The 26,160-nt window shown below is 45.2% G+C and overlaps 1 protein-coding gene and 1 long non-coding RNA gene across 3 annotated transcripts in view; one reads left to right on the top strand and one right to left on the bottom strand.

The window, feature by feature from the left end:
- LOC138265259 (uncharacterized) overlaps positions 1–15,295 on the bottom strand; it is a 50,157-nt gene extending 34,862 nt beyond the window's left edge. Inside the window, exon 1 of the long non-coding RNA XR_011199324.1 lies at positions 15,198–15,295. This is a non-coding gene — a long non-coding RNA (uncharacterized lncRNA). The remainder of the gene's footprint in view (positions 1–15,197) is intronic.
- A 502-nt stretch (positions 15,296–15,797) lies between these two features.
- GCN1 (GCN1 activator of EIF2AK4) overlaps positions 15,798–26,160 on the top strand; it is a 1,158,386-nt gene continuing 1,148,023 nt past the window's right edge. Inside the window, exon 1 of one of the 2 annotated variants that reach the window (XM_069215038.1) lies at positions 15,798–15,912. In XM_069215038.1, coding sequence (XP_069071139.1) covers positions 15,823–15,912 — 90 coding nt within the window. In that variant the 5' untranslated portion in view covers positions 15,798–15,822. Of the gene's footprint in view, positions 15,913–17,089; positions 17,132–26,160 lie in introns of those variants that run through there. The other variant, XM_069215039.1, reaches the window with a different exon arrangement.

Raw genomic sequence — 26,160 nt, 5'->3', positions numbered from 1 at the left:
GGCTGGTTACCCTATCTATAGGGCCTATTAAGTCTTCGCGAACAACAGATTGGCTGCAACCAGAATCAACGAGAGCACATAAGGATCTCCCATTTATTTTGAGGGTTTGCTTAAATTTAATGTCTCCCCCTCCTGTACATAGGACACGTCGTCGGGTCACTCCTATTTCCATAGGTTCACTCCCTTCTTGTTTCCCCGGGCACGCACGAGCTATATGACCCCACTCTCCGCAGTTAAAACATTGGGGACCTTGTAAGGGAGGGCCTTCTCCAAGTCTGCGGGGAACCGGGTTTTCTAGCGGAAATTTCAGTGGGAGTTTGGGATTGGGTAAGACGGATTTTATGTTGGGTCTGGATGATATACCCCTCACATCGGTGGAGCGATGGAACGCACAGGCTAGGTCAATGGCCATGTCCGTATCTACCTTTGGATGTTGTCTTATCCAGTTTTTTGTAGGAGTAGGTAAAGAATCTAAATATTGTTCGAGGACAATCGTTTGTATGACCTCCTCCCGACTGTTCCCGATAGGCCCCAACCACTTCAGGGCCAGATCTTTAACACGTAAATAAAAGGTTCGGGGGTCCTCGTTCGGGCCCCACTTTACTTTCCGGAATTTGACTCGATAGTATTCTGTATCATGTCCCACCCGTTCTAAGATGCTGGTTTTTATGTCTTTGTAGGGTGTTGTTCCCCCTGGATTCGCTGCTTGATAGGCGGCTTGCAAGAGTCCGGTAAGCAAAGGCGCGACGTATTGTCCCGGATCGTTCTTCTGGCCATTGAGCAGAAGAGGCGACTCTTTCAAAGTTAGTAAAGAATGATTCTGGGTCTTCTCCCTCCTGATATTTTTGTAACACCGAACTGGGGACATTGGGGTGGACTTTGCTGGCGGCTATTGTTCCTGTTAGTTTTTTCATGGCCGTTTCATGTACGAGTTGGTTGTTCGCTAGTATCGTAGCTTGACTTTTCAGGGCCGACTGTAAGGCCTCCCGGTCCTCTTTTGCTTCTCGTTGGTGGGCTTCCCATACCAACTGCAAGTGGCGTTGACCTTCCGCTAGTTGTTTAATCATATCCTCTAGGGACGGACCTTCACTCATTGTTTATACCGTTCAGTTGGCCTGGGTTGTATCCAACCAATCCCACTTCTGACACCACTGTGGCAGGTTGAACGGTATGAAAACAACGGAGAGAAATTGTGGTGATCAGGTAAGTGGTTTATTTTTAAGAGGGGCGGGTTTCTTTGATATTTTTCTTGGGTTTACAGGGGGTTTAAAGTCTCTGGTGGTCGTCTTCTATTCTTCTTATTGGATGTTTTTCTCCTTTCTTCTCTGTTTCGTAGTTTGGCGTTCCCTCTGTCTCTCGGTGGGCTCCAGCGAGGATGGACCGGAAAAGAAGGAAAACGCTATGGTAAGTGGGGCGTTTAAACCTGGACGTCGGTTTTTTATACTAAAGGGGAAGGGGGAAGGAAAAGGGTGGGGTTGTGCTGGTAGTGAGGTAGGACAAGGTGAAATACTAGCTCTTTTTTAAGGTGCCCAGTTTGTGACTTATTTGTGCTGTAATATGTGTTTCCTACGATCCCTCCCAGCCCTCCCTTCACTCCTTCCCAGGTCCCTTCCCCAGTGCCCTCTTAATTTCTATATTTCTTTTGGTGTCCCAAAAGGACCGTACCTTAGAAAGCCACGACCCTCCTGGGTCGTGGCTGGCTCCTGGGTATCCCGTCAGCTGAGGTTCCCCGGTGGTAGCCTCCGTCTCCAGAGCGTCGTCGTTGGTCGGTGTCTCGAGGTTTCTCCTATCTTTCTCCGGTTCGGCTCTGTTTTCTCCTGTCTCTCTCCTCACGGCTTCTTCCGCTCCTCCTTCGATCGTCAGGACACACCCCTTTTCAATCCCCGCGGCCCGGAAGCCCTCCGGAGCTTCCCCGGCGACCGGGTGACGTGCTCCGTTGCCAGGGCGCGTTTCCTCGGCAACGCGGGGACGCGGAAACGACGTGTCGGAATCCAGAAACCAGAAACCAACAGAAACCAGAAAGGCGGTGACCCAGGCCCTCGTCAGCAGCAGACTTGACTACGGCAACGCACTCTACACAGGCATCCCAACCAAAGACATCAAACGCCTCCAACGTATCCAAAATGCCTCCGCCCGACTGATCCTAGACATACCCCGCCGAATTCACATCTCCCCTCACCTAAAGGAACTCCACTGGCTTCCGGTAGACAAGAGGATCACCTTTAAACTCCTGACCCACGCTCACAAGGCACTTCACAACACCGGACCCTCCTACCTCAACACCAGACTCAACTTCTACACTCCAACACGTCAACTCCGATCCGCCAACCTCGCCCTCGCCCTCGCCATCGTACCCCGAATCCAGCGCAAGACATCCGGCGGCAGATCCTTCTCCTTCCTCGCCGCCAAGACCTGGAACTCTCTCCCCACATCTCTTCGCCAGACCCAGGACTTCCTCGCTTTCAGAAGGCTCCTCAAGACCTGGCTCTTCGACCGCTAAATCAGCAGCCCCCCCCCCCTCCCGCCCCCGCCCTCAGCGCCTCGAAACCCTGACGGGTACATAGCGCGCTCTATAAATACTATGATTGATTGATTGATTGATCCGACACGTCATTTCCCCCCAGCGCCGAGTACGTGATCGGGACTGCCCGATCACACATTGTTTTGTATGTATGGGTATATTTAGCGCTGTCTCCCATCTATTTTTTGCTTGTGTTTGGGGCTCTTCTGGTTGTCCCTGTAGGATGTTATATATCCAGGTTATATCCGCTTGTGTGCCTAGCCCTGTTAATAGTTCATGTAGGATTGGAGCTGTAGTGGGTTCATTGTTGCCATTTCCCCAAGTGCTGCGCACCACCTGCTGTAGTGCCTTATATGTGAGAAATTCGCCTTTCCCCAGGTTATATTTGCTCGTTAATTCTTCATATGTCAAGAAATGTCCTACTTTGAATATGTTGCCAATTGTATTAATCCCTTTGTCAACCCATCTGGTTAATTTAAAACATTGTGTTGTGTTATTCAGTCTGTGTATCCTATTAGTGTATTTACCATTTGGCTTTCTGGGCCATTTGGATTACACATCCAGTCCATGATCCAATGCATTTGTGCTGCTACATAGTAGAGTTCGAATTGGGGTGCGCCCATCCCTCCTTTTTCTAGTGGTAAGTATGCCTTAGCTAGGGCTAAATGGCGTCGACCTGTAGCCCATATCAAGTCTGTTAATAGGCTGGTTAGTGGCGTGAAATAGCTTTTGGGGAGCTTAAGTGATAGTGCTGAAAAATAGTATAGTATACGTGGGAGTATAATCATTTTGGCTATAGCTACTCTCCCCATGGGTGATAGTGGGAGTGAACACCAGAAGGGCATTGAGTTTCTTGTCGCCCTGATCATCCCTTAGGTCTTGTTCGCTGTGATAAATTTGTACTCCTAAGTACTTGACGGTGGTATGGCACCAATGCAGTTTATGTGTGGAGATTATTTCCCTATGGGGGTCTGGTATTGGTTGCATCGGGAACAGGCATGATTTTGCCCAGTTTACCCGTAGTCCCGATATGTCCCCGAATGTATCTAATAGGTGTAGTATATCTGTTAGGGATTCCGAGCTATTACGTAGGTATATCAGTGCATCATCTGCATATAGTGAGCTAACTTTATAGGCCCCACTGTCAGGGATGCCCCATTTTGGGGCCTCTTGCCGTAGGCGCGCTGCCAATGGTTCCATTGCTATTGCAAATAGCAATGGTGACAATGGGCATCCCTGTCTGGTACCTCTGCCGATTTCAAATTTTTCCGATATAATTTTACCTGTTTTAACTCTTGGTTTCGGGTCTGCATACAGTATTGTTATCCATTTTATGAATGCATTGCCGAAGCCCATATTTTTAAGGGAACTCATCAGATGTGGCCAGCTCAGTGTGTCAAATGCCTTTTCTATATCCAGTGATACTGCCGTCCTTGCGTAATCTAGCTCTGGTGTCTCGGCTATTAGTCGCAGCAGGCACCTGATGTTCATATGTGTGCTACGTCCAGGTATAAAGCTGGATTGGTCTGGGTGGATCAGTGTAGACATTAATGGGAGTAATCGGTTTGCCAGCACTTTCCCCAGCAGTTTACAGTCAGAATTTAACAATGATAGTGGCCTGTATGACCGGACATCAAGTGGATCACGCCCCTTCTTGAGAAGGACCACTATGATTGCTTCGCGCTGTGATTCTGGGAGGTACCCCCTATCAAATGCTTCTTGCAGCATTTCTAGATATGGTGCCATTGTTTGTTTTTCAAAGGTTTGATAGTATTCCGCTGGGAGCCCATCCCCTTCTGGTGTTTTATTATGCGCCATTTGCTTTAGCGCCTGCTGAATCTCATTTAAATCAATGTGTTTTTCCAACTCTGTCTGTTGTTCTGCCGTCAGTTTAGTTAATTGGATCGCCCAATAGAATTCACGTGTTTGGTGTTCGGTCGGGGGAGGGTTTGCCTTATATAATGTTGCATAGTATTGTTTGGAGGTCTCATTTATTTCTATCTGTGTATTGACTATATTGCCTTTCTCTGTAAGGATGGCATTTATAGTAGAATGTTGTTGTTCGCCTTTTAGTAACCAAGACAACAATCTGCTAGATCGATCGCCTTCGGCGTGTATGCGCGCTGTGTAGTGTCGGTAGTCGTATTTCCGTAGTCGCGCATCCGTGTCTGCCCATTGCTTTTTCAACTCAGTCATGTTATCTGTTCCCCCCCTATTTTGCTCCATTGTATTCTCTACCACCCTCATTACCCTTTCTATTTCACTTAATTCTTTATGTAGTGTCTTGCGAACTCCGCCTGATGTGGACATGCATTTACCTCTTATCACCACCTTGTGGCTGTCCCATTCTATAGCTCGCGATGATGTGGTTTTTGCGTTCGTTTTAAAGTATGAATTTATACTCTCTGCTAGTTCCTCTCTGAAGGGGGGATCGCGTAGTAGAGGTGGCTGTAGGTGCCAAGTAGGCGCATTCGTGTGTGTCCTACCCCATCGTATCGTTGACACTAAGGGGCAGTGGTCTGATATCGTTTTAGCCAGGTAGGTTGCATTGACTAGTAATACTGTAAGCTCATATGTGTATAATTGCAAGTCAATGCGAGTGTGTAGTTGGTGTACAGGGGAGAAATATGAGTACTCTCTATCCAGAGGATGTAGATTTCGCCATATGTCATGTAATCTTCTATCTGACATCCAGTTCTGTAATGCTTGCGAAAGTCTTCTACTAGGGGTGCTCACTAGTGGAGGGTGTGATCTATCCATGTTGATATCTGGTGCACAGTTAAAGTCTCCTCCCCATATATTAGGAGTCAGTGGGTCTCTTATCAGTGTTGTATAAGTGGACTGTAAAAAGTTGATCTGTTTAGTGTTGCGCACGTATACGCCTGTGATGTTTAGTGGTTTGCCGTCTAGTACGCCTCTCAGATGGACATATCTACCTTCTTTATCTATCTGTGTGTGGTCCACTGCGTAAGGGACGTAGGGGGCTATCCATATTAATACGCCTTTTGTGTATGTCGACGTGGTGGTGCCATATATTTTTCCTGACCATTTTCTGGCCAGCTTGTTTAAATCTTCAGTTGCTAAGTGTGTCTCCTGTAATGTTGCTATATGAATTTTATGGCGTTTAAGATAATTATAAATTCTGTTGCATTTATTCATGTTTGCCATCCCCCTGACGTTCCAGGTTAATACTTTATATGTAGCCATAGTGTTAATTTTATGTCACTGTATAATTGCATTGCAATAATTGCGGGTCTTTTAAAACTTAGCGTCTCCGTCTTGGGTCCCCTCGCCCTTGTGTCTATCCTTTGTGTCCACAATTGGGTTATACATGCTGGCATATTATCCTTAACAAAAACCAAAACTTTAACTCTACCAAACTGTGCGGCACAACCGGTGCCGCGTTTAGCATTTCGAATTTTCAAGTCCATTCGGTAACCCCGGTGGGTGTGGGGGCGCGGTCAACGAGAGGGTCCCGGGCCAGCTGTCGACGTTGGCCCATATGGATGGATTTGTGTCCCTGATCGCCATAGACATTCAGGCTTCTAGCTTTACTTTGCGCTTGGGGTTAGTTCGTGCTTGTCAACTTTTCTCGATATTCAAATGCTGCATGCATTTGTTGGTGGATATGCTCTGTCCTGTATGTATTAGTTTATATATATATTTATATAAATATATATATATTTTTTTTGGTTAATTCCAGAACGATTGTGTTTGCCATTATTTGGTATGTTGTTTGCCCAGTCGATGCCCTGGTTTGGCTTACTTGTGCTGCATCATATATCATCTGCTGTGTGTGGCGTCAGTTCAGGTCCTGGCATGAGCGGTGAAGGAGGGGGGCTCGAGTAGTCTCGTGAAGAGTTTGAGTCCGAGTCTCTGTTTCCAGATCTGGGTATTGATTGTGCGGATGTAAGTGTTGTAGCCACCTTAAGGACCTGTGCTTGTGCGTTTGCTGCTTGCAATCTTGTCGGTCTGGCTTGACTCCTATTTATAGTTTTCTTTTTCCTTCTAGGACGCTGTACCAGCCACTCATTACATCCGTCCGGCTCCGTTACTGGGTCTACCAGTCCCTTAGCGTGGAACCATGTCCATGTATCTTCTGCTGATGGGAAGAATAGAGTTCTATCACCGTCTATTACTCTCAGCCTAGCCGGGAAGAGGAGGGAGTAGGCAATATTTTTGTCACGGAGGGTTTGCTTCACTCTGGCAAAGGTGGCACGTTTGCGTTGGACCTCCATTGTGTAGTCGGGGTACGCTGTTATCTTGGCGTTTTCCATTCGCATCGGATTTTTGTTACGGAAGCTTTGCAGCACTTGGTCACGGTCCCTATAGTTCAAAAACCTTGCTATCAGCGGGCGGGGCGGTCCGCATGGGATTCTGTGCGCACGTTCTATTATTAACGTTTGTGCGGTGGTTTGAGGTAATACTGTGTCTTTGAGCCATTGCTCTAGATAATGTTCAGCATTCGGGAGCTCTAGTCGCTCCGGAACCCTCATGAACCTTACATTATTCCTTCGTGAACGGCTTTCAGCATCCTCCGTCCTGCGTTGTAATAGTGTTATGTCATTTTCCATTCGTTGAATCTGAGCTTTCAACTCATTTATAGCTGGTTGGGCCGTTTCCAGTGCCGCCTCTGTAATGTCAACTCTTTCCGCCAGTTTCCGTTGATCTGTGCGGAGTAGATTGACTTCTAGTACCACTGAATCTATTTTCCCTTCTAATGAGGTCTTCGTGTCTAGTATCGCCTGTAGCACTTTGGTGAATTACGCAGAGTGAGCAGCCAGGGCTTCGGTCATCTTTCGCAAAGCATCCGTTTGAGTGTCCATTTCTCCCTCTAGAGGGGTTGTCTCAGTCTCTGTGTTGGGGTGGGTCTTAGGAGGTTTTGATTTGCCCATGTTCGTGCTTGCCATGTTAACGTTCTTTATTGTATGGGGCAATATTGTTCCCGGTGCTCTTTGTTATTTTGTATAACCCACCGTTTGCTTCAGATTCTGTGGTCTTATGTGAGCACACTTCACTGCTGATTCCTGTGGGGAGCTTATTCATCGAATTCTTTTAGCAGTTCTCATTCGCTTTCTTTCTGTTACACTGCCTGTTCTTCATTTTATTGTCTTTTCCTCTGCTCTGTGCTTTTTATTCTTGTTTTATATGTGCTTATTCTCCTTTGTTTTGCGCGCCCTCTTATCTTGCCCCCGTCCCCCCTCTGAGGAAAAATCGTACCTGCTTTTGGTGGGGGGGGAGGGATTGGGGCACCGTCCAGCCTCTCCTTTCCTCGAAAGCGGCTCCAGGGGTCCAATGGCGCCCGTATTGCTGGTCCAGGCGGGCGAGGGCTCAGTCTCTTTCCGTCCGCTCGGGCCCACCCGCGGCGCCGCCTCTCGTTGTCGGATGCCCCGGGAGCGAGCCCGCCTCGCTCGTGGAGTTTTCGGCCCAGTCCAGCCCGCACCTCGGCACGCACCCCTCACCTGTATAAGAGGGCTGCCGCTGGTGCTTCTAATCCCCCTCGAGGGCGAGACCGCTTCCGCTCCCGAGTGGGGAGCTCCGGTCCACCTTGCTCCACCCATGGGCCGGTACGTCTCCTCAGGCGTTCAGCGCCGTCCCCGTAGCTGGATCCGGCCAGGATCAGGCAAGGCCCCACCTCGCACCTCCGCCACTCCTTCACAGCCGATTCTTCAGTTTTGCGGCAGCGATCGCTGCTGCTGGCTTGTTGTGTCCCCGCGCAGCCTTTTTTAAGCTGCTGGCGGCTGCAGGGACATCTTAAATTCGCCGATTAGTGGTGGGCCGTGAGCGGAGCTCGGATCACACGTCCGCTCCGGCCGCCATGTTGGCCACGCCCCCCGTGACTGCCATCTTGACGCCCCAAACCACGCCCCTTGGAGGTCTTGAGTTTTTATTGAAGCCAGGCAGTCCTCCTGGATTTCTGGAGTCACAACTGCAAAATGAGTCAACTTTGGTGTAAGTTTTGACAAGGGATGCAGACAAGCTGGCGGGGTGGTACCAGGTCAGCTGCTTCTTTTCTCCTCTCCTGCTTTTGCGGCTCTTCAGTGTCCTTGGTCTATTTAGGTAATCAGGATCTGCTTCTCTGGTGCGAGGGGCTCCCCTAAATACTGAATTTAGGGGTGTTGGGGTCTGTAGGGTAGCAGCTCTACACCCCCTTTATGACCACTTTCTGTGGGAAGTGGGCATAACCCTGTCCCAGAATTCCTAAGTATGCTATCACAAAGATGGCTACTTCTGAAAAAATTTGTCCACCTCGCAGTGGCCCACCCTAGGGGTGGTACTAGCCTGGCGGTGGCACACCTACCTCACTAGCTAATTTTCCCACTTGTCCAGGTGGCAAGTGGGCTCTGGACAGGGTGTGGCTTCCCGTCCTGTGAGGGGAGCCAGATTCACATATCAAAGGTGGCAGCCTTTTGAGGCTTGCCACCTTAGGAAGGTCAATCAGCAGATCATACTTGTTGGAGGGGGGGGTTTTCACCCTCTTCCCAGACATGTTTTTGTTCTGGGCCTCCTGAGAGCAAAAGGCTCTCACCCTAGGGGACCAGAACCATGTCTTGAATGGCAGGCTGGTGGAAACCAGTCAGTGAGCACACAAAAGGCTGGTAGGGTTTTGGGGGCACCTCTGAGGAGCACTGTGGGTGCATGTATTGGCAGATCCAACACTGGCATCAGTGTGAGTTCACCAATACGAGATGTTTGATACCAACCATCCCTATATTCAGTGAATCCATCCAGTAGCGGGGGAACTTGTTTTCACCAGTGCCCAGTACATGGTACAAAATGGCTTCTCTGGTCACTTGCACTGGCAGTAATGGAACTGACCATGCAGGTATGCCCTTGTAGGAGGCTGGGTCTCTATATAGTGGACAAAAATGATGTGCACTACGCAGAGAGTCCAAGCAACCCCACCTTGGTTTACAGAGGTAAAAACTAGACCACTAATTCTCTAATTTTTATGGTAGCTTGGTCAAGCAAGTAGGCCAATCTTGGAGCCTTTATATCTCGTGTCTAGGAACTGTGTACTCTTTTTGATGTGATCTGTGCAATCTTGGAGACATGCAGAGCATTTGTTGTACTCACATTATCAATAAATGTGGACACATACTCAAAAGACCAATTTTCAAAAATACTTCAGATTTTTTTTAAATTGTTAAGACCAAGATCATCAAATTGGGTAAGTACTTTTTAAGTTATGATTTTTCAAAGTTTAGAAAAGGTTTTGTTTTTGTGCGTAATTGCACACTATTAGAATCAATGGGAGAAAACTTTAAAAATGCATATAAAATCATGCAATGCGCTTACCTTTGTCTTCTTTCGCTTTTAGGTTGAGGTCATTGAGATGTCCTGTGGATCAGCCGGGGAAGTTTGGGCGGCTCCCGGTTCTTGCGGAAGCAGCTGCTGGAAGTCATTGGAGCTGGTGCAGGACCACTGCTGGGGACCTCTTGGAAAAGCACTGCACAGGCAGACTTAAAGGTGAGTCTGGTGGGTCCCCTTGGAGTGTAGAAGTCACAAAGATTGGTGGACCCTTGGGCATAGCTGGTTCTCTGGTGCAGTGCCCAGGGAGGCTGGGTGCAGAGAAGGTATGTGAGCCAAGAACTGTGTGCAAAGGTGTTCTTGGGACTAGGAGGCAGGTCACTTTGAGGGTGGAATGCAGGTCAGCAGGGCCTCTGGGTGTGGTTCTTATGTGTCCTGAAGTCCCTCAAACAGAGCTTGCTTCTGGTACTCAGAGAGTCCGGAGTGGACTTTTTGTTCTGGGTGTTCGTCGTTGGGGGTCCTGTACCCTGGCTATTGCACAGTTCAGCCACTGGAGGTAGCGGCACCACCAAACTTGGCACACTTGCAGGGTTTGTCCTCTGGGTCTGTTGGGTGAAATTTGGTCTGGCTGCTATCTCTGGTGCCTTGGTCACTGGCCAGTCAGTAAACTGGGCTTCACTGGTGTTTGCTTCTTTATTGCAGGTAGTGATGCTTTACTCTGGAGGGAGATCTTTGGCAATTTCCAGAAGGGTGGATGTCTTCTGGGGTTTTGTAGAGTCTGTCTGATGTCCATGCAACCCCTCAGCGATGAATGTTGAGTCCTGGGTGCAGCAGGCAGGGTTTGGCACCTTTTTCTTTGTGCAGCAGGACTGCAGTTCTCGAGCCTTGGGTCTTCTTTGTTGCTGGCCTTCTTGTGTCCTTGGAATCTGATCTGTAGGTCTATGGGTACCCACTAAATACTGCATTTAGTGGGTGTTTTGGGGAGTACCTAGGAGTGACCAATGGGTCATTTACCTTAGAGTGGCTACATTCATTATGTGACACTTCCTGTGGGCAGAGGTCAATCCCCTATCCCTGATAGGCTATTTTCCTTCCATGCAAGATGGAGGAAAATGAGATGGAGAGGTCACATTGAATGCAACACCCTAGGGGTGTTACAAGCTGGGGTGGCCACTCCCCCTGTCCTTTGTGCATTTTCCCACCGCTGCTCTAGCCAAAAGGGGGGGTTTGCAACGGGTGCAGTCATCTGTTGCTAGCAGCAGGGCTGAGGTTCAAGGGCGGCCAGCTCTTTGAAGCTCGCAAGCAGGGCTGTGCACATTCCTGGGGAAGGAGTTGTAACACCTCTGCCCAGGAAGGGCTTTGTTTTCTAAATCCAGAGAGCAAAAGCTCTCACCCCAGGGTTCCAGAATCTTGTCTGGTGGTGGCAAGCTGGTTGTGACAAGCCAGCAGCCATGCCAGGGTTAGTTAGCTTATGCAGGGGTCAACTCTAAGACAGCCCCTGGATACATTTTGCAATCAATCCAATACTGGTACCAGTTTGGATTTATTATTCTGAATTGTTTGATACCAGACAACCCAGGGTTCAGAGTGGCCATTGTGTAGCTGTGAAAGTCGTATTGACCAGTGTCCAGCACATGCATGCAAAATGGCTGCTCTGTTCACTTACTATGTCCCTGGTTTGGCAAGGACACAGTAGGGGCATATTGTTCATGTAACTATGCCCAGATAATCAGTATAGTGCACCCTGTCTTACGGCAGAAAGGCCTGCCAGGGGGGTGACATACCTATATTGCATGCAGTGTGTAGTGGACAGGTCACACATGCTGTGTGCCATGTCAGTTTTGCATTTTAGGATTGCACCAGGACACTCAGCCTGCAATAGCAGTGCTGGGTGCACTTGGATGCATGGTCCCTGAGGGTGGCACAATCTGTGCTGCTCCCCTCATGGGCCTACCCTTAGTACTCCATGCCTTGGTACCTAATTACCATTTAGTAGGGACTTATATTGGTAGCTAAATGTGTTGCCAATTGCACCAATGCATCACAACAATTTTGTGAAAGAGATCTGGCCCAGGGAACCTGGTTAGCAGGGGCCCTGGGCACTAACAACTTTGAAACCACGTCAAATACCAGGCAAACAGTGGGGGCTACCCACGTCAAAAGAGGCACTTTCCTACAGCTCTCACATGTAATACTAAGCACTGTGCCTTAGGGCTGTCAGGTCTTCTGTAGGGGTGGCTTACAAATATTGCATGCAGTGGTAAGGGACATGGCACACAGGGATGTGTGACATGTTGTGTTTTCACTTTTGTCTGCACCAAGACATGTAGCTTGCAGTGGCAGTCTATTGTGTACTGGGTGAAGGGTCCCTTAGAGTGGCACAATTCATGCTGTAGCCCTTAGGTACCTTCCTCTGTAACCCAGGATCTAGGTACCAGGGGTACCATCTACTAGGGACTTACAGAGAGTGCTAAAGGATTTGCCAATTGGACATTATTGTGGGGGGGACACTGGCAGCGGGGACCAGGTTGGCAGCTCAAGTTTATATATAAATACCAGACAAAAAGTAAGGGGGTACTCCAACAAAAAGCCCAGTTCCCTACAAATATGTTGCTCTCTTGGCAGGTCAATAAATTCCTTTCCAGAAAGAACTGTCATCTTAACTTGCTAGGCTACTATGTATGACTTCATGCAAAAGAGTTTCACATTTTAGGGCACTGGACATCTCTAGCAAGATGTTTACCCCGGACAGATTCACATTCCTTTTAACCAGAAGGACTTAAATAGATACAATGTCAGTATGGTACACAACATTTAAGGAGAAAGCAAAGCTACGTGTAGTCAGATGCCTTAAGGCATATGAGAACATAACAACAGAGGTGAGACCACCAGGAAGAAGGCAACTGCTTATCGCATTAGAGGAACCCCTTAAGGCGGTATTGTCTCCTTCGATTGCTAGGGGAATATGCTGGATTATGGAAGAAGCAGGAATTGACATTAATCAATTTGGGGCCTATTTCACCAGAGGAGCGATGCCTCTTAAGCGACAGCCGTTCGAGGGAGATTGAAAGATATTATGCATGCTGCCAATTGGCCATCTGAATTGACATTTAAGAGGTTTTGTATTAAACCCATTTCAAAGGCAGCAGCATTGGTGGTTAGTAAGCTTTAAATATGCAAAATCCTCGCCTCCAATCCTGGCACAGAATATAACATTTCCTAACTATTGAGAAGGAAACTTTCAGTTCTGGGAGATTGAGGCAGGGATTATCCCACAAGGGAGTATTCCAGGAAATTCTCCTCTCTCTGACCCCCTTTTTAGGTTAAGCGATCAAAAGTGCTTTCACCTGTTGTTAGTAATGTGGGCTTTTAACCACGCCCATCTCACACCCATCACTTTCACTCGTTTGTGTGCTTGCCTTTCAGAACACACTTGAAGTCATTGGTAAATGCTTTACTGTCTTGAGGCTGTTTTGCCACGCCTTGCAGACTGCCCCTGTTACGTGGACAGTTGCGCGATTGCTGATATACTTCAGAGTGGGCGAACTATTTATTTTGTCTCGCCACTTCTCGCTACATGGCAGTTATGGCGCTCACAACGCGAACAGACACATCTGCGTGAACTCGTATAAATCCTACCCGTTTATTCAGAATATTTTGTATGGATACAATGCACTTTAAACTTTCCTTTCATCCTCGTGAAAATAAGAAATAGCACAGCATAACACAATATAACACAACATAGCACAGCATAACATGGCACAACATAACACAACATATCACCACATAGAACACATAACAGAACATAACACAAAATAGCATAACATAAAACAATATAACACAACATAGCATAGCATAACATACCACAACAAAGCATAGTATAACAAAACACAATATAACACCGCATAACATAATTTAACACAACATAGCATAACACAACATAGCATAACACAACACAGCATAAAATAACACAACAAAGCATAACATAACACAACGTAGCATAACACGACATAGTATAACATAACACTATATAACACAACATAACATAACACAATAAAACACAACATAGCATAGAAATAACATAACACAACATAACAAAATATAGCATAACATAACACAGTGTAACACATGTAACACACAACATAACACAACATAACACAGCATAGCATAACATAACACAATATAACACCGTATACCATAACATAACACAAAATAACACAACATAGGATAGCATAACATAACACATTATAGCACAACATAGCATAGCATAAAGTAACACAACATAGCATAACATGACACAACATAGCATAACAACACAATATAGCACAGCATAGCACAGCATAACATAACACTACATAACACTACATAGCATAACATAACACAACATAATACACCATAGAGTAGCATAACACTACATAGCATAACATAGCACAACATTGCATACCATACCATAACGCAACACAGTTCAACATAGCATAGCATAACACAACATAGCACAGCATAACAAAATACAACATAACAGAACATAAAACAATATAACACAACATAGCATAACGTAACACAACACAACATAGCATAACAGAGCACAACATAACACAATATAGCATAGCATAACGTAACATAATATAACACAACATAGCATAACAAAACAACAATAGCATAACATAGCAGAACATTACATAAGACAACATAGCAAAACACAACATAGCCTAGAATAACACAACATAAGACAACCTGGCCTATCATAGCATAACACAATATACAACAACATAGCATAACATAACACAACATACAACATAACATAGCATAACACAACACCGTATAGAATAACATACCATAAGACAACATAGCATAACATAACACAACATAGCCTAGCAGAACACAACATAAGACAACTTTGCCTATCATAGCATAACACAACATAAGACAATTTAGCATAGCATAACACAACATACAACATAGCATAATATAACACAACACAACATAGCATAGCATAACACAACATAAGGCAACACTGCGTAGCATAACACAATATAACCAATATAACCCACATAATGCCTCGCCACACCACATAAATCCACTCCATTCCAAACCAAAAACACATGGGTAAAAAACATTGTCATTTACAACGCCACAGCTCTAACTCTAGCAAATACGAGACCGACTGCATCGCAAATGCTTGTTTCCTCTTTGATGAAGATTATTATGCGTATCATTAATAGAGTATGACAAAATTATGTTTAGAGTTGATGGATATCCTGTTAAGTTTTGTCATTGTGTAAATCTATCTTTGATTAAAAGTATTTTATAAAGCCTTTACCTACACTGATACATGTTAAATTAATAATGTATGCTTGCAAATACTTGAAGAATAATTTTAGGATTAGGATATCAGTTGTTACATTGTTTTCCTGTAGGCACTTACCAGAAACAAGATGGCTAGAAAACACAAGGTTTGAGACTTTGGCATCAAGAAAGGAGATAAGGAAGGAGTTTCTATAACAGTTATACAATGCTGGGTTACCTGGTTAGTGGACAATGGGACACTTTGTTACTGTTTATTCCCAAGGTTACATGGGAAATGTAGTTTTTTTTTTCAAGTTATTAGTGAAATGACTGTAGAACGACTGGTATTCGATTAAATTGAAAAAAAAGCATGCATAATCTTCATTTCCTGTCCTTAATAGGATTGAAACGTTCGTTCCCAATAGCTAGGAAATAGTAGCTTTATAATTAATATCTTTCATTTAGAAAAAACAGTGCAACTGCAAAGCAGTCATCACGAATTAGGAATTCCTTCGATTTCAAAATGCTCACTGCGGAATCATTGCAAAATCTTTAAAATGCGGAAAATGTACTGTAGTGCGTTCAAAACACCCACTGCAAGATGGGCGCAATTTAATGTACAATCGTCCCAATAAAAAAGATCTCAGAAAACTAGTTCAAGCGTCCCATTCCAAAATGGCGACAACCGACTGGACAACCTTCCAGCTTTCTACGATTGGGCGTGGTTCACGGTTCGCCGCGTGAAGAGACAGTCACGCTAAACTATGTCAGTTCAGGAAACCCACAGTACAAACCGGAAGTGCGTCACATGTTCTTCCTGGGTTACAGCCGGCAAGATGGCGGCAGACACGCAAGTGAGTGTGGCCGTGTTTGATTTCATAGAGCTGTATCGTATGCTGGTGGCCTTCGAGAAGGCTGTAAAAGTGCAAGAGCAGAATCATAAAACCTACGGGTGGGGTCTCTACAGCGCTGTTGGTGACATTTTCTGTGGGTAGGAGGGGTTGATTTCTAGTTCGAGTTATGCGATAGACTACCACCGTAACATGTGAGAGCACTGACCAAATAGATGGTGGAACAGCATACACAGATGCATTAATTCAGAAACAAAAGACAGAACTGATATTTTTAATACTAAAACAAAGGATGGCTTGTGAACCTAGCGGTAGGGATGGAAATGGGAACAGAAAAGGGGGACCTTGCAATAGGGAAAAATGTGGTAAGTGGGTGGGCGCCGGACACTAGGGAACCTGACAAATGGAAGTCTCTCTGGTATTAGGGGGACGGGGCCTGCGACAGGGGTGGGGGCGTAGTGGCTAGACAAGAGGGATTTTAGGGCACACCTATGGATAGTGAGGCGATGGGGCGTGCCACCGATTGCTTCTGATGTGGAATCTTCGGTTGTCCGAATGGCTGTTCCGAGAATTGCCATCACATAGCAGAGTTCGATTCTGCTTAGGTCCTGCTCTCACTGTTGTGAATGACTTTGTTTCTCCGTTAGATTAAACTGTCGACTTCAGTGAGGTATGGGCTAACGTTATTGGGGGTGTGTTGATATGGGTTCAAAGCATTGTGTTCATTTACTTACCATTACAAAGGTCTGTTGGCTCAGCGCAAAGTTGAACAGCACCCCGCATATCCCTTAATATATCTTGATCGTGTAGCGAGTGTTGTTGGACGCCATTATAGTCAGTTATTGCATATTGGCTGTGCTTGATGTATAGTAAGAGTTCTGTTTTAATTTCCTGGTAGAGGCGGCCTCTGCTAAGACAGCGCCCTGGACGTGAGCGGGGAGCAATGTAGGGCCCTTGCTGATGGTGGTGAATTACATGAGACAGCAGGTTCCCTTTCGTGTTCATTGGTCAGTACCTGGATGAGGTGTGACCGCTCCCTGAACACAAACATCCCAGGACCCTCCCCCAGCTCACTTAAATCACTTACCTTCCTCACTCAGATGGTAGTTTTTTTATGTTAGCAGGGGTGAGAGAGTGAAGGAAGAACAATGCAGCAGGCTCAAGGGGTGTTAAATACATCGCACGCGGTATAATAATGAAGGACTTAAACCACTTTAACATGGTAAATCAGACATAAAGGAACAGACAAAGACAAGACAAGACTTGAGTAATATATGAGGGGAGCTGCGGATGGCATAGCGTTAAAGCACACAACTCCACGCGCCCCTCAAAATTTTGTCGCCCGGGGCCCAGCTCGCTCATGCTAAAGGCTGACCTTGACTGCGATAGCGGCGGTAGTCAACTGCGATATTTGAGCTTTGTGGGACGTGTTCAGTACTCTAACCTACTGGTGAATGGAGTGTGTTTAGTTTTTAGGATGTGAGTAAATATATGATAAATATTGATATTAGGACAACAATGGTTCACTCTAAAGAAAAAAAAGAGACACACAGAATTACAGGAAGTTGGCATATAGAGGAGGGCCAATATTTTTCCGGTATTAGGTGAACATTGATATTGAATGAGAACACAATTCATAGGATTCTCTGGTGAAACTGGTGGTTGCGTTTGGTTTTGAATGTGGGTATTGGAGGGAATGGGTAGCAGTGATGAGTAGCAGATTTCCGAGGCCTTAAAGCACAGTCCTTTATGAGGTCGTTAGTAGAAAAGTGGCCCACAGTTTACTTGTTCGGTTAGTGTTTTTTGTTGCCGAACGAAATCTTTATTACTGTCAGGTTTTAGGACAGCCGATATGTTTTGCGCAAGTGTATAGCTCAATAGATGTTTCGCAAGAATGATGTACATCATTTTTAAGAGTAAGTACAGTAAAGGAATCCTGCAAACCGAATTCCAATCGTTTTCGTGCACAGAGCTAGCAGTGTTTGAAACTCATGTAAACAAGAGAGGATTAGAGTGGTTGTGGGTTGGCCAAGAGCAGTATTTTAGGGTAGTTTATATGGTGCTTTGCATACATCTTTTATGGCCTGCGTGATTTCTGGGTGAGTAAATAACTTGTCTGTACATATATCATTTATACGTATCCCCAAGAGTTCATTAGACCGCTCTCACTTTTTGTCAAATTCCTGGGAGCCCATCGAGTACATAGTTGACTTGATATTTGTTGTTGTTAAATGTAAGTGTGGGAAAATGGGATCTGTGGATGCAGTTTGTAGATAAGGTACACTTGTTGAGTGAGCTTCCTCGCAATTGCAGAATGTTATAAAGTAGTGTAAAGTTCGATGCAGCAGCGCATGCTGGTACTTACCTTCTTTATTTACTGAAAGTTGACTCAAGGTAACTGTTGAAAGTCTCGTTTTCCACAGACTAAGCCGTACATTTTACTTCACACTGGAGTGAGAAGTAAGGGGCAAAACCATCCATTTTTTAGTCCATATAGTTACACTGTTGGGAGGATTCTTCTGTGAAGTTACATTCTAATTTGGAATGCTTTTTATTAATTAAATCAGGAGTAGAGTTGCATGCAGTGCTCACTGTCCTTAAGGAGTGTCATTGGGTCATTTCATACAAATGTTAAGTTTAGGAGGTTGAGCTGTAATTGTGGAAGACCACTTGTTTTATTGCCCATTTACATTCTAAATGGTTGCTGATTATATACAGATTTTCTTGGGTTTCATAGTTTGGCAGTTTGTATTAAGCATGTGTTTTCGTGTATCTGGATTCTTTTGATAAACGATTATAGTAGTGGTGTCTTTCTAGATCTGAGGTTCCTCTTTCGGGAGTAGTTATTGAATTGGCACTTTAGGAAAAATTGATCAAGTGCAGCGAATTGCCTTGCATGCGAAACAGGTGGCTTTGAAGGACAAGTGGTAACTAGTGCTAGTCTTTAAAAGGTGGGCAAACCAGTCCCATCTGTTCAGGTTAGGAGCCTATCTGGCAGTGGCATTGTAGATTCAGTTTGATGCTTTGGTGTTTTGATAACTGCTGGCAAAATCTAATCTTGCTAGCACTAAGGCTGTTTATGCTTGTTGTGGAGAGAGCTCAGGTAGGAAAATACAGTTCTGAGTCTCATGGTGTTGAAGGAACGTTTCATAACCTTGTATACCTTACATCCGAGTGAGAATTTGAGTCCATAGTGACACCTACATTTCTTACTTCATTTCACGTGCCTGAGGGATATTCAGTTTCCTGCAACTAGAATGTTGTTGAAGTGTAGATTTTCCTCATCTGCAAATTTGAATCTCAGTTTTTAGCTGTCTTAAAGGCTGATGGGTTTTCCCAGTGTGGAAATAATCTGTCATTAGCAAAGTTGTAACAAGTCAGTTTGAAGAGGTTGACTTGCGGTGGGAAGGGGTCAGCTAACATATGTTGAAAATTAGAGGTGCAGTTGTTGAGCTTTGGGGGACATCTTAATTTTGTGAGAATGTTGAAGATGAGAATCTAGTTAGTGATATGATTTGTGTACTTGCTGTTAGGTGACCGTGTCACTTTTAGTACAGTGCCCTGTATTCCTATACCTTTTAGTAATTTGAGTAGTTGTTGGAGGCACACAATATAAAGAGTGGCTGAGAGGTCCAATAGTTATTGCAGAATATATGGTGTTTCCGAGGTCATCTTTGGTAGCAATTAGTCCTGTTCCGGTGCATTTTCAATATCTGAATCCTGTCTGTTGGTCAGAGAGGAGGTTAGATGTCTCAATAAAGTGTGACATCTGTGTAAAAGCTGTATTTTCCATAATTTCACCTAGAAATGGTCCTTTAGATGTGGGTCTGTAATTTGTTAGGTCTTCCGAGGGCATACTTTGCTTCTTCAAGATTGGTTTTATTTAGGATGTTTTGGTTTGCTGGGAAGTTCTTGTGTTGATACTGATTTGTTGATGATGGCCCTGGCCAGTATTGCCACACAGCAAGATTTGAAGATTGCTTTGAATATATGCAAGGATTGAGGGGTGAGCGGTGTGGATTTCACATGGTTCAGTAGGAGATCCAGCATTACTAACAGAATTAATAAGCTCAGTTCTTTCTGTTATAAATGGGTTCTGTAAGGAAATGCCTCATTGGCATGGTTACCCCCTGACTTTTTGCCTTTGCTGATGCTAAGTATTGATTTGAAAGTGTGCTGAGGCCTGCTAACCAGGCCCCAGCACCAGTGTTCTTTCCCTAACCTGCACTTTTGTTTTCACAATTGGCACACCCTGGCATCTAGGTAAGTCCCTGGTAACTGGTACCCCTGGTATTAAGGGCCCTGATTCCAAGGAAGGTCTCTAAGGGCTGCAGCATATCTTATGCCACCCTGGGGACCCCTCACTCAGCACAGACATACTGCTTGCCAGCTTGTGTGTGCTGGTGAGGACAAAACGAGTAAGTCGACATGGCACTCCACTCAGGGTGCCATGCCAACCTCACACAGCCTATGCAGTATAGATAAGTCACCCCTAAAGCAGGCCTTACAGCCCTAAGGCAGGGTGCACTATACCATAGGTGAGGGCACTAGTGCATGAGCACTGTGCCCCTACAGTGTCTAAGCCAAACCTTAGACATTGTAAGTGCAGGGTAGCCATAAGAGTATATGGTCTGGGAGTCTGTCAAACACGAACTCCACAGCACCATAATGGCTACACTAAAAACCGGGAAGTTTGGTATCAAACTTCTCAGCACAATAAATGCACACTGATGCCAGTGTACATTTTATTGTAACATACACCCCAGAGGGCACCTTAGAGGTGCCCCCTGAAACCTTAACCAACTACCCGTGTAGGCTGACTGGTTTTAGCAGCCTGCCACACTCAAGACATGTTGCTGGCCACATGGGGAGAGTGCCTTTGTCACTCTGTGGCTAGTAACAAAGCCTGTACTGGGTGTAGATGCTAATCACCTCCCCCTTGCAGGAACTGTAACACCTGGCGGTGAGCCTCAAAGACTCACCCCCTTTGTTACAGCACCCCAGGGCATTCCAGCTAGTGGAGTTGCCCGCCCCCTCCGGTCACGGCCCCACTTTTGGCGGCAAGGCCTGAGGAGATAATGAGAAAAACAATGAGGAGTCACTGGCCAGTCAGGACAGCCCCTAAGGCAATCTGAGCTGAGGTGACTCTGACTTTTCGAAATCCTCCATCTTGCAGATGGAGGATTCCCCCAATAAGGATAGGAATGTGACCCCCTCCCCTTGGGAGGAGGCACAAAGAGTGTGTAGCCACCCTCAGGGCTAGTAGCCATTGGCTACTGCCCTCCCAGACCTAAACACACCCCCAAATTCTGTATTTAGGGGCTCCCCTGAACCTAGGAACTCAGATTACTGCAACCTAAGAAGAAGAGGACTGCTAAGCTGAAAAACCCTGCAGAGAAGACGGAGACACCAACTGCTTTGGCCCCAGTTCTACCGGCCTGTCTCCCCCCTTCTAAAGACACTGCTCCAGCGACGCTCTCCCCAGGGACCAGCGACCTCTGAATCCTCAGAGGACTGCCCTGCTCTAGAAGGGCCAAGAAACTCCAGAGGACAGCGGCCCTGTTCACCAAAGACTGCAACTTTGAAACCAGTTGCGTTTCCCGCCGGAAACGTGAGACTCGACACTCTGCACCCAACGCCCCCGGCTCGACTTGTGGAGAACAATCACTTCAGGGAGGACTCCCCGGCGACTGCGAGACCGTGAGTAGCCAAAGTTGTCTCCCCTGAGCCCCCACAGCGACGCCTGCAGAGGGAATCCAGAGGCTCCCCCTGACCGCGACTGCCTGCTCCTCAGATCCCAACGCTTGGTAAAGACTCTGCACCCGCAGCCCCCAGGACCTGAAGGATCCGAACTCCAGTGCAGAAGTGACCCCCAGGAGGCCCTCTCCCTTGCTCAGGTGGTGGCTACCCCGAGGAGCCCCCCCTTGCCTGCCTGCATCGCTGAAGAGACCCCTTGGTCTCCCATTGATTTCAATTACAAACCCGACGCATGTTTGCACACTGCACCCGGCCGCCCCCGTGCTGCTGAGGGTGTACTTTCTGTGTGGACTTGTGTCCCCCCCGGTGCCCTACAAAACCCCCCTGGTCTGCCCTCCGAAGACGCGGGTACTTACCTGCTGGCAGACTGGAACCGGGGCACCCCCTTCTCCATTGAAGTCTATGCATTTTGGGCACCACTTTGACCTCTGCACTTGACCGGCCCTGAGCTGCTGGTGTGGTAACTTTGGGGTTGCTCTGAACCCCCAACGGTGGGCTACCTTGGACCCAAACTTGAACCCTGTAGGTGGTTTACTTACCTGCAAAAACTAACAAACTCTTACTCCCCTAGGAACTGTTGAAAATTGCACTGCCTAGTTTTAAAATAGCTATATGTGATTTATGTGAAAACTGTATATGCTATTTTGCTAATTCAAAGTTCCTAAAGTACCTACCTGCAATACCTTTCATTTGAAGTATTACATGTAAATCTTGAACCTGTGGTTCTTAAAATAAACTAAGAAAATATATTTTTCTATACAAAAACCTATTGGCTGGATTTGTCTCTGAGTGTGTGTTCCTCATTTATTGCTTGTGTATGTACAACAAATGCTTAACACTACTCCTTTGATAAGCCTACTGCTCGACCACACTACCACAAAATAGAGCATTAGTATTATCTCTTTTTGCCACTATCTTACCTCTAAGGGGAACCCTTGGACTCTGTGCATACTATTCCTTACTTTGAAATAGTGCATACAGAGCCAACCTCCTACAGGTTCCTATACAAATACATTTTTATATCTACTTTGCTATGTTCATGGTTTGGAGCATTTAGTAATGCAGTATGGTTTGTATATTTTGTTAGAAAGTATGTCTTGAAATCTTTTGTGTACGTTTTTGATGATGTGTTTTGCGAATGAGTTGCATAGTTTTACCACGTCTCCAAACATAAGAAAAATGTTACCAGGGCTGCAGGTCTAATGGCTTGAATAATCTTCTTGACCTAACTGTAATAAGCTTTACCCATAAACTTGCTTCACGTTTTGTGATCATAGGCAGATAATGTATTTCACTCGCCTTTTTCTTCATTATCATATTCAAGAGCAACTTCAAATATGTGAGTTCATGTGTGCTGTACAAAAAAAACTTTTCCTTAATTTATTAGACTAAACTTTTGTTTCATGTATAATAAAAATCTAGACCACATATTATAGTACACATAACCCCTGACTTGCCTCCTAGTTCTCTATTACAATTGTCATCAGGGTGGGGGCAAGACTGTTTCTCAGTTCATATTTTAAAACTCTCACTTTTAATAAGTATATAACTAAAGCATGATGTGATACTACGCTGACCTTTACAGACAACTTTGTTCCATTGAAGTGGTCACAGACTTTGTAATTGACAGGCCGTTAAACTGGTAAAACTACATAGCACACAAACAGTAATGGGCGGAAATTGGGTTTCAGCACATATTCATCATTTACACATCACCCCTATTCAAATCTTTGTTTCCATCACACTTCTGTGTTACAGAAGAATGTAATTTCCTAACTGCTGGAATGTATTGGGTTAGAAGAAAAATGGGCATCCTGCAGCCTTTCATTTCACACCCTGTATCCCAGCATGATTGTCGGACAGTTCACGTTACAAAATCTTCTAACTTTGCAGTTGGAGAAAGAAAAGTAAACTCCGGTCTACAGGATTAAATAAGCACTAATTTGTACGAAGACATAGCCTGACGTTTGACCTTTGTCTTTAAGCGCACATTATGGGGACAGAATAAAAACAAGATTTGGAGACATCTTTATTCTGTTATTGAATAACAGAAAATCTGTTCTTTGCCAGCTCGAGCTCTCTTGTTGGAACTGGGAAGTAGGCCCTAAAAGTAGATCGTCCTGATAAAATCTGCTTCGCCATTGTGAGTGGGCGATTAGATTTTTTGAGGCCTGGTTTAGGTAGTGATAGTGTATCGCCCGTCCTGCGGGGCAGTAAGCAAATGAGAGAAGTGCAGATTTTTGAGAAGTCCACCAGAAACATTGGTTTTCAGAGTCTTAAGTTCCCAGTGCTGTAAATGTGAACCTACAAGACGGGGATTTTAATTTTGAGATTGTTTGAAAATGAAATTCACAACTTTAAAGAATACAATTTAATTCTCGTACCAGGGACATTCCCAGGTGGACATAAAGGGGTGATAACACAAAATGCTGTCAGACTGTCAAATTCACAATGAAGAGCTCTGACAGAGTAATACATCCAGGTCAGGCCACTTGGAACACACGTCAGACTGATCCTTGATTTGTAGCCCTACTGAAGACAAAGAGAAAATAGAAGAAACGTGTACATCCAGGTCAACAAAAGAATTAGCAGCTCAAGGGAACTCAGAACCATCTGACCTACCGTGAATAAACTTGAACCAATACAGAGCATGGGGATCGACAAACCGTTCACTATCATTGCCGTCACCACTGTGATCAGGGAAGCACTTGAGACTAAGGCAGATATGATGTGTGCATACGTGACGCTACTAAAAGATCAGCAGATGAAGTTATCAGATAGGGTCAAACAGACCAAGATCACTTTTAGCGAGCTACAGCCAAACAGATGTGTCTTACAAAATTAAATACTAGAATTGACTGAAAATGCACCCTTTCTTGAATATGGGACTCAAGATTTGTAAGGGCGCTGTCTGCACAATAATACCAAACTGATATGGCATATTACCTTAAAGAGTGGGTGGCATTAACCATGGCGTTTAACAGCAAATACACTGTTCCAAAAGTGGCAGTAGGAAGGAAGAGTCCTAATTATAGGAGCAAGAGACCTCACACACCCAACTGGGTGTCATGCTTCATCATCGGACTTGCTCCTCGTCAGACCGGCGCTGCAATGTCTGGCGGGCCCACCCCAAAGGGGGGCTCTTTGCCGGAGTTCTTTTACTCGATGATGCCAAGACCCCACAGGTGAGCTTGGAAGAGAAAGAGAGTAACAATAAGAAATAAAATTGCCTCTGGTCCCTACGCCTAGGGATAATAATTTTATTCAACCATAAAGGGTCAAGGCCAAGGTTAAAAATAATGAGGAGAGTGGAATGAACAACGATCAAAGCACTCTCAACCACATACATTGGAGAAGGGAAAATATGGAATTACCAAACTATCCCTGAAACTAGGGCCAACATGTTCCGCGTCATTAATGGTCCAAAAGGATCCAGCGATGCTTCTTCAGGACCAGGTGGGAATATACTTCTCCTTCTACACAACTGAAAAAAACCTCCTATAAAATGAAACTATCGGATGTCAATATTCCAGTCACTTACACTGCTTATGTGTAGCTAAAATGTCCTATTCCTAACTTTCGCCCCTCCTACTAAAGGGACGGGCTTCATGGGACAGCGACGGCCCAATGGCCGAGTGTGAACTTATTTGTGTTCCTTCAACACCGTAACAGGGAACCTACCCCTGGCCACGCTCCCGTAGGAATGGCACCATGAGGAATATCCAATTTTTATTTTCTGGTTAGAGTGCTTAGGTTCGCAGCACGCTGAATACCCACTCTCCAGTTGTGGTCACATTGATTCATTATAAAGACAGAGACATGCTCCTCCAGGAGCCCACTCCATGGGACAGCTTAGGGTTGTACATATAACAAGCTATATATTTTCTTAGATTACACAACTAAAGTCCAGAAACTAAGGTCTTTATATTTATGGCAGTCAAGAAATATCTACGAGAATCAGCTGAATTCTAAATGCTGCTATATCGAGCAATGCTGATGATCATCTTGGGTAACAAAACACTTCACGAACCCAAAAGAGGTCTAGGACTGGATTGACAGTTATGAGGCCAATAAGAACTGACAAAGGAAACAGTCCAACTGACTGGACATAAAAACATCTTTCTGAAGTCAGACAAGTATTAGTTATACCCATAAAACATACTTATCCCCTAAGAGGTTCCTTAAAATACATAGAAAACAGTATTCTGCCAAAATGTAAATTGATTGTGAAATTCTTACCTATATGTGGAAATATTTGATCATCGGAGATAATTAGAAGAAATTGACCAAGACTATAGAGGCAACATAATAAAACACACTGATTTGTACAACTCGAAACACTGCCTACTTAAATATTACACCCTAAAGAAGGTAGGATATATAATCGAAACCTAATGTTATTACAAGCCAAAAGTACTATAGTCATAACTTGGTGTTTGTCATTGGCCCGCCACTAACATAGCAAAGTAAACAAACAAGCATTTGCAATGCAGT

Source organism: Pleurodeles waltl, chromosome 11 (assembly GCF_031143425.1).
Source record: "Pleurodeles waltl isolate 20211129_DDA chromosome 11, aPleWal1.hap1.20221129, whole genome shotgun sequence".
NCBI classification, from domain to species: domain Eukaryota; kingdom Metazoa; phylum Chordata; class Amphibia; order Caudata; family Salamandridae; genus Pleurodeles; species Pleurodeles waltl.
This window is presented reverse-complemented; position numbering and strand designations above follow the sequence as displayed.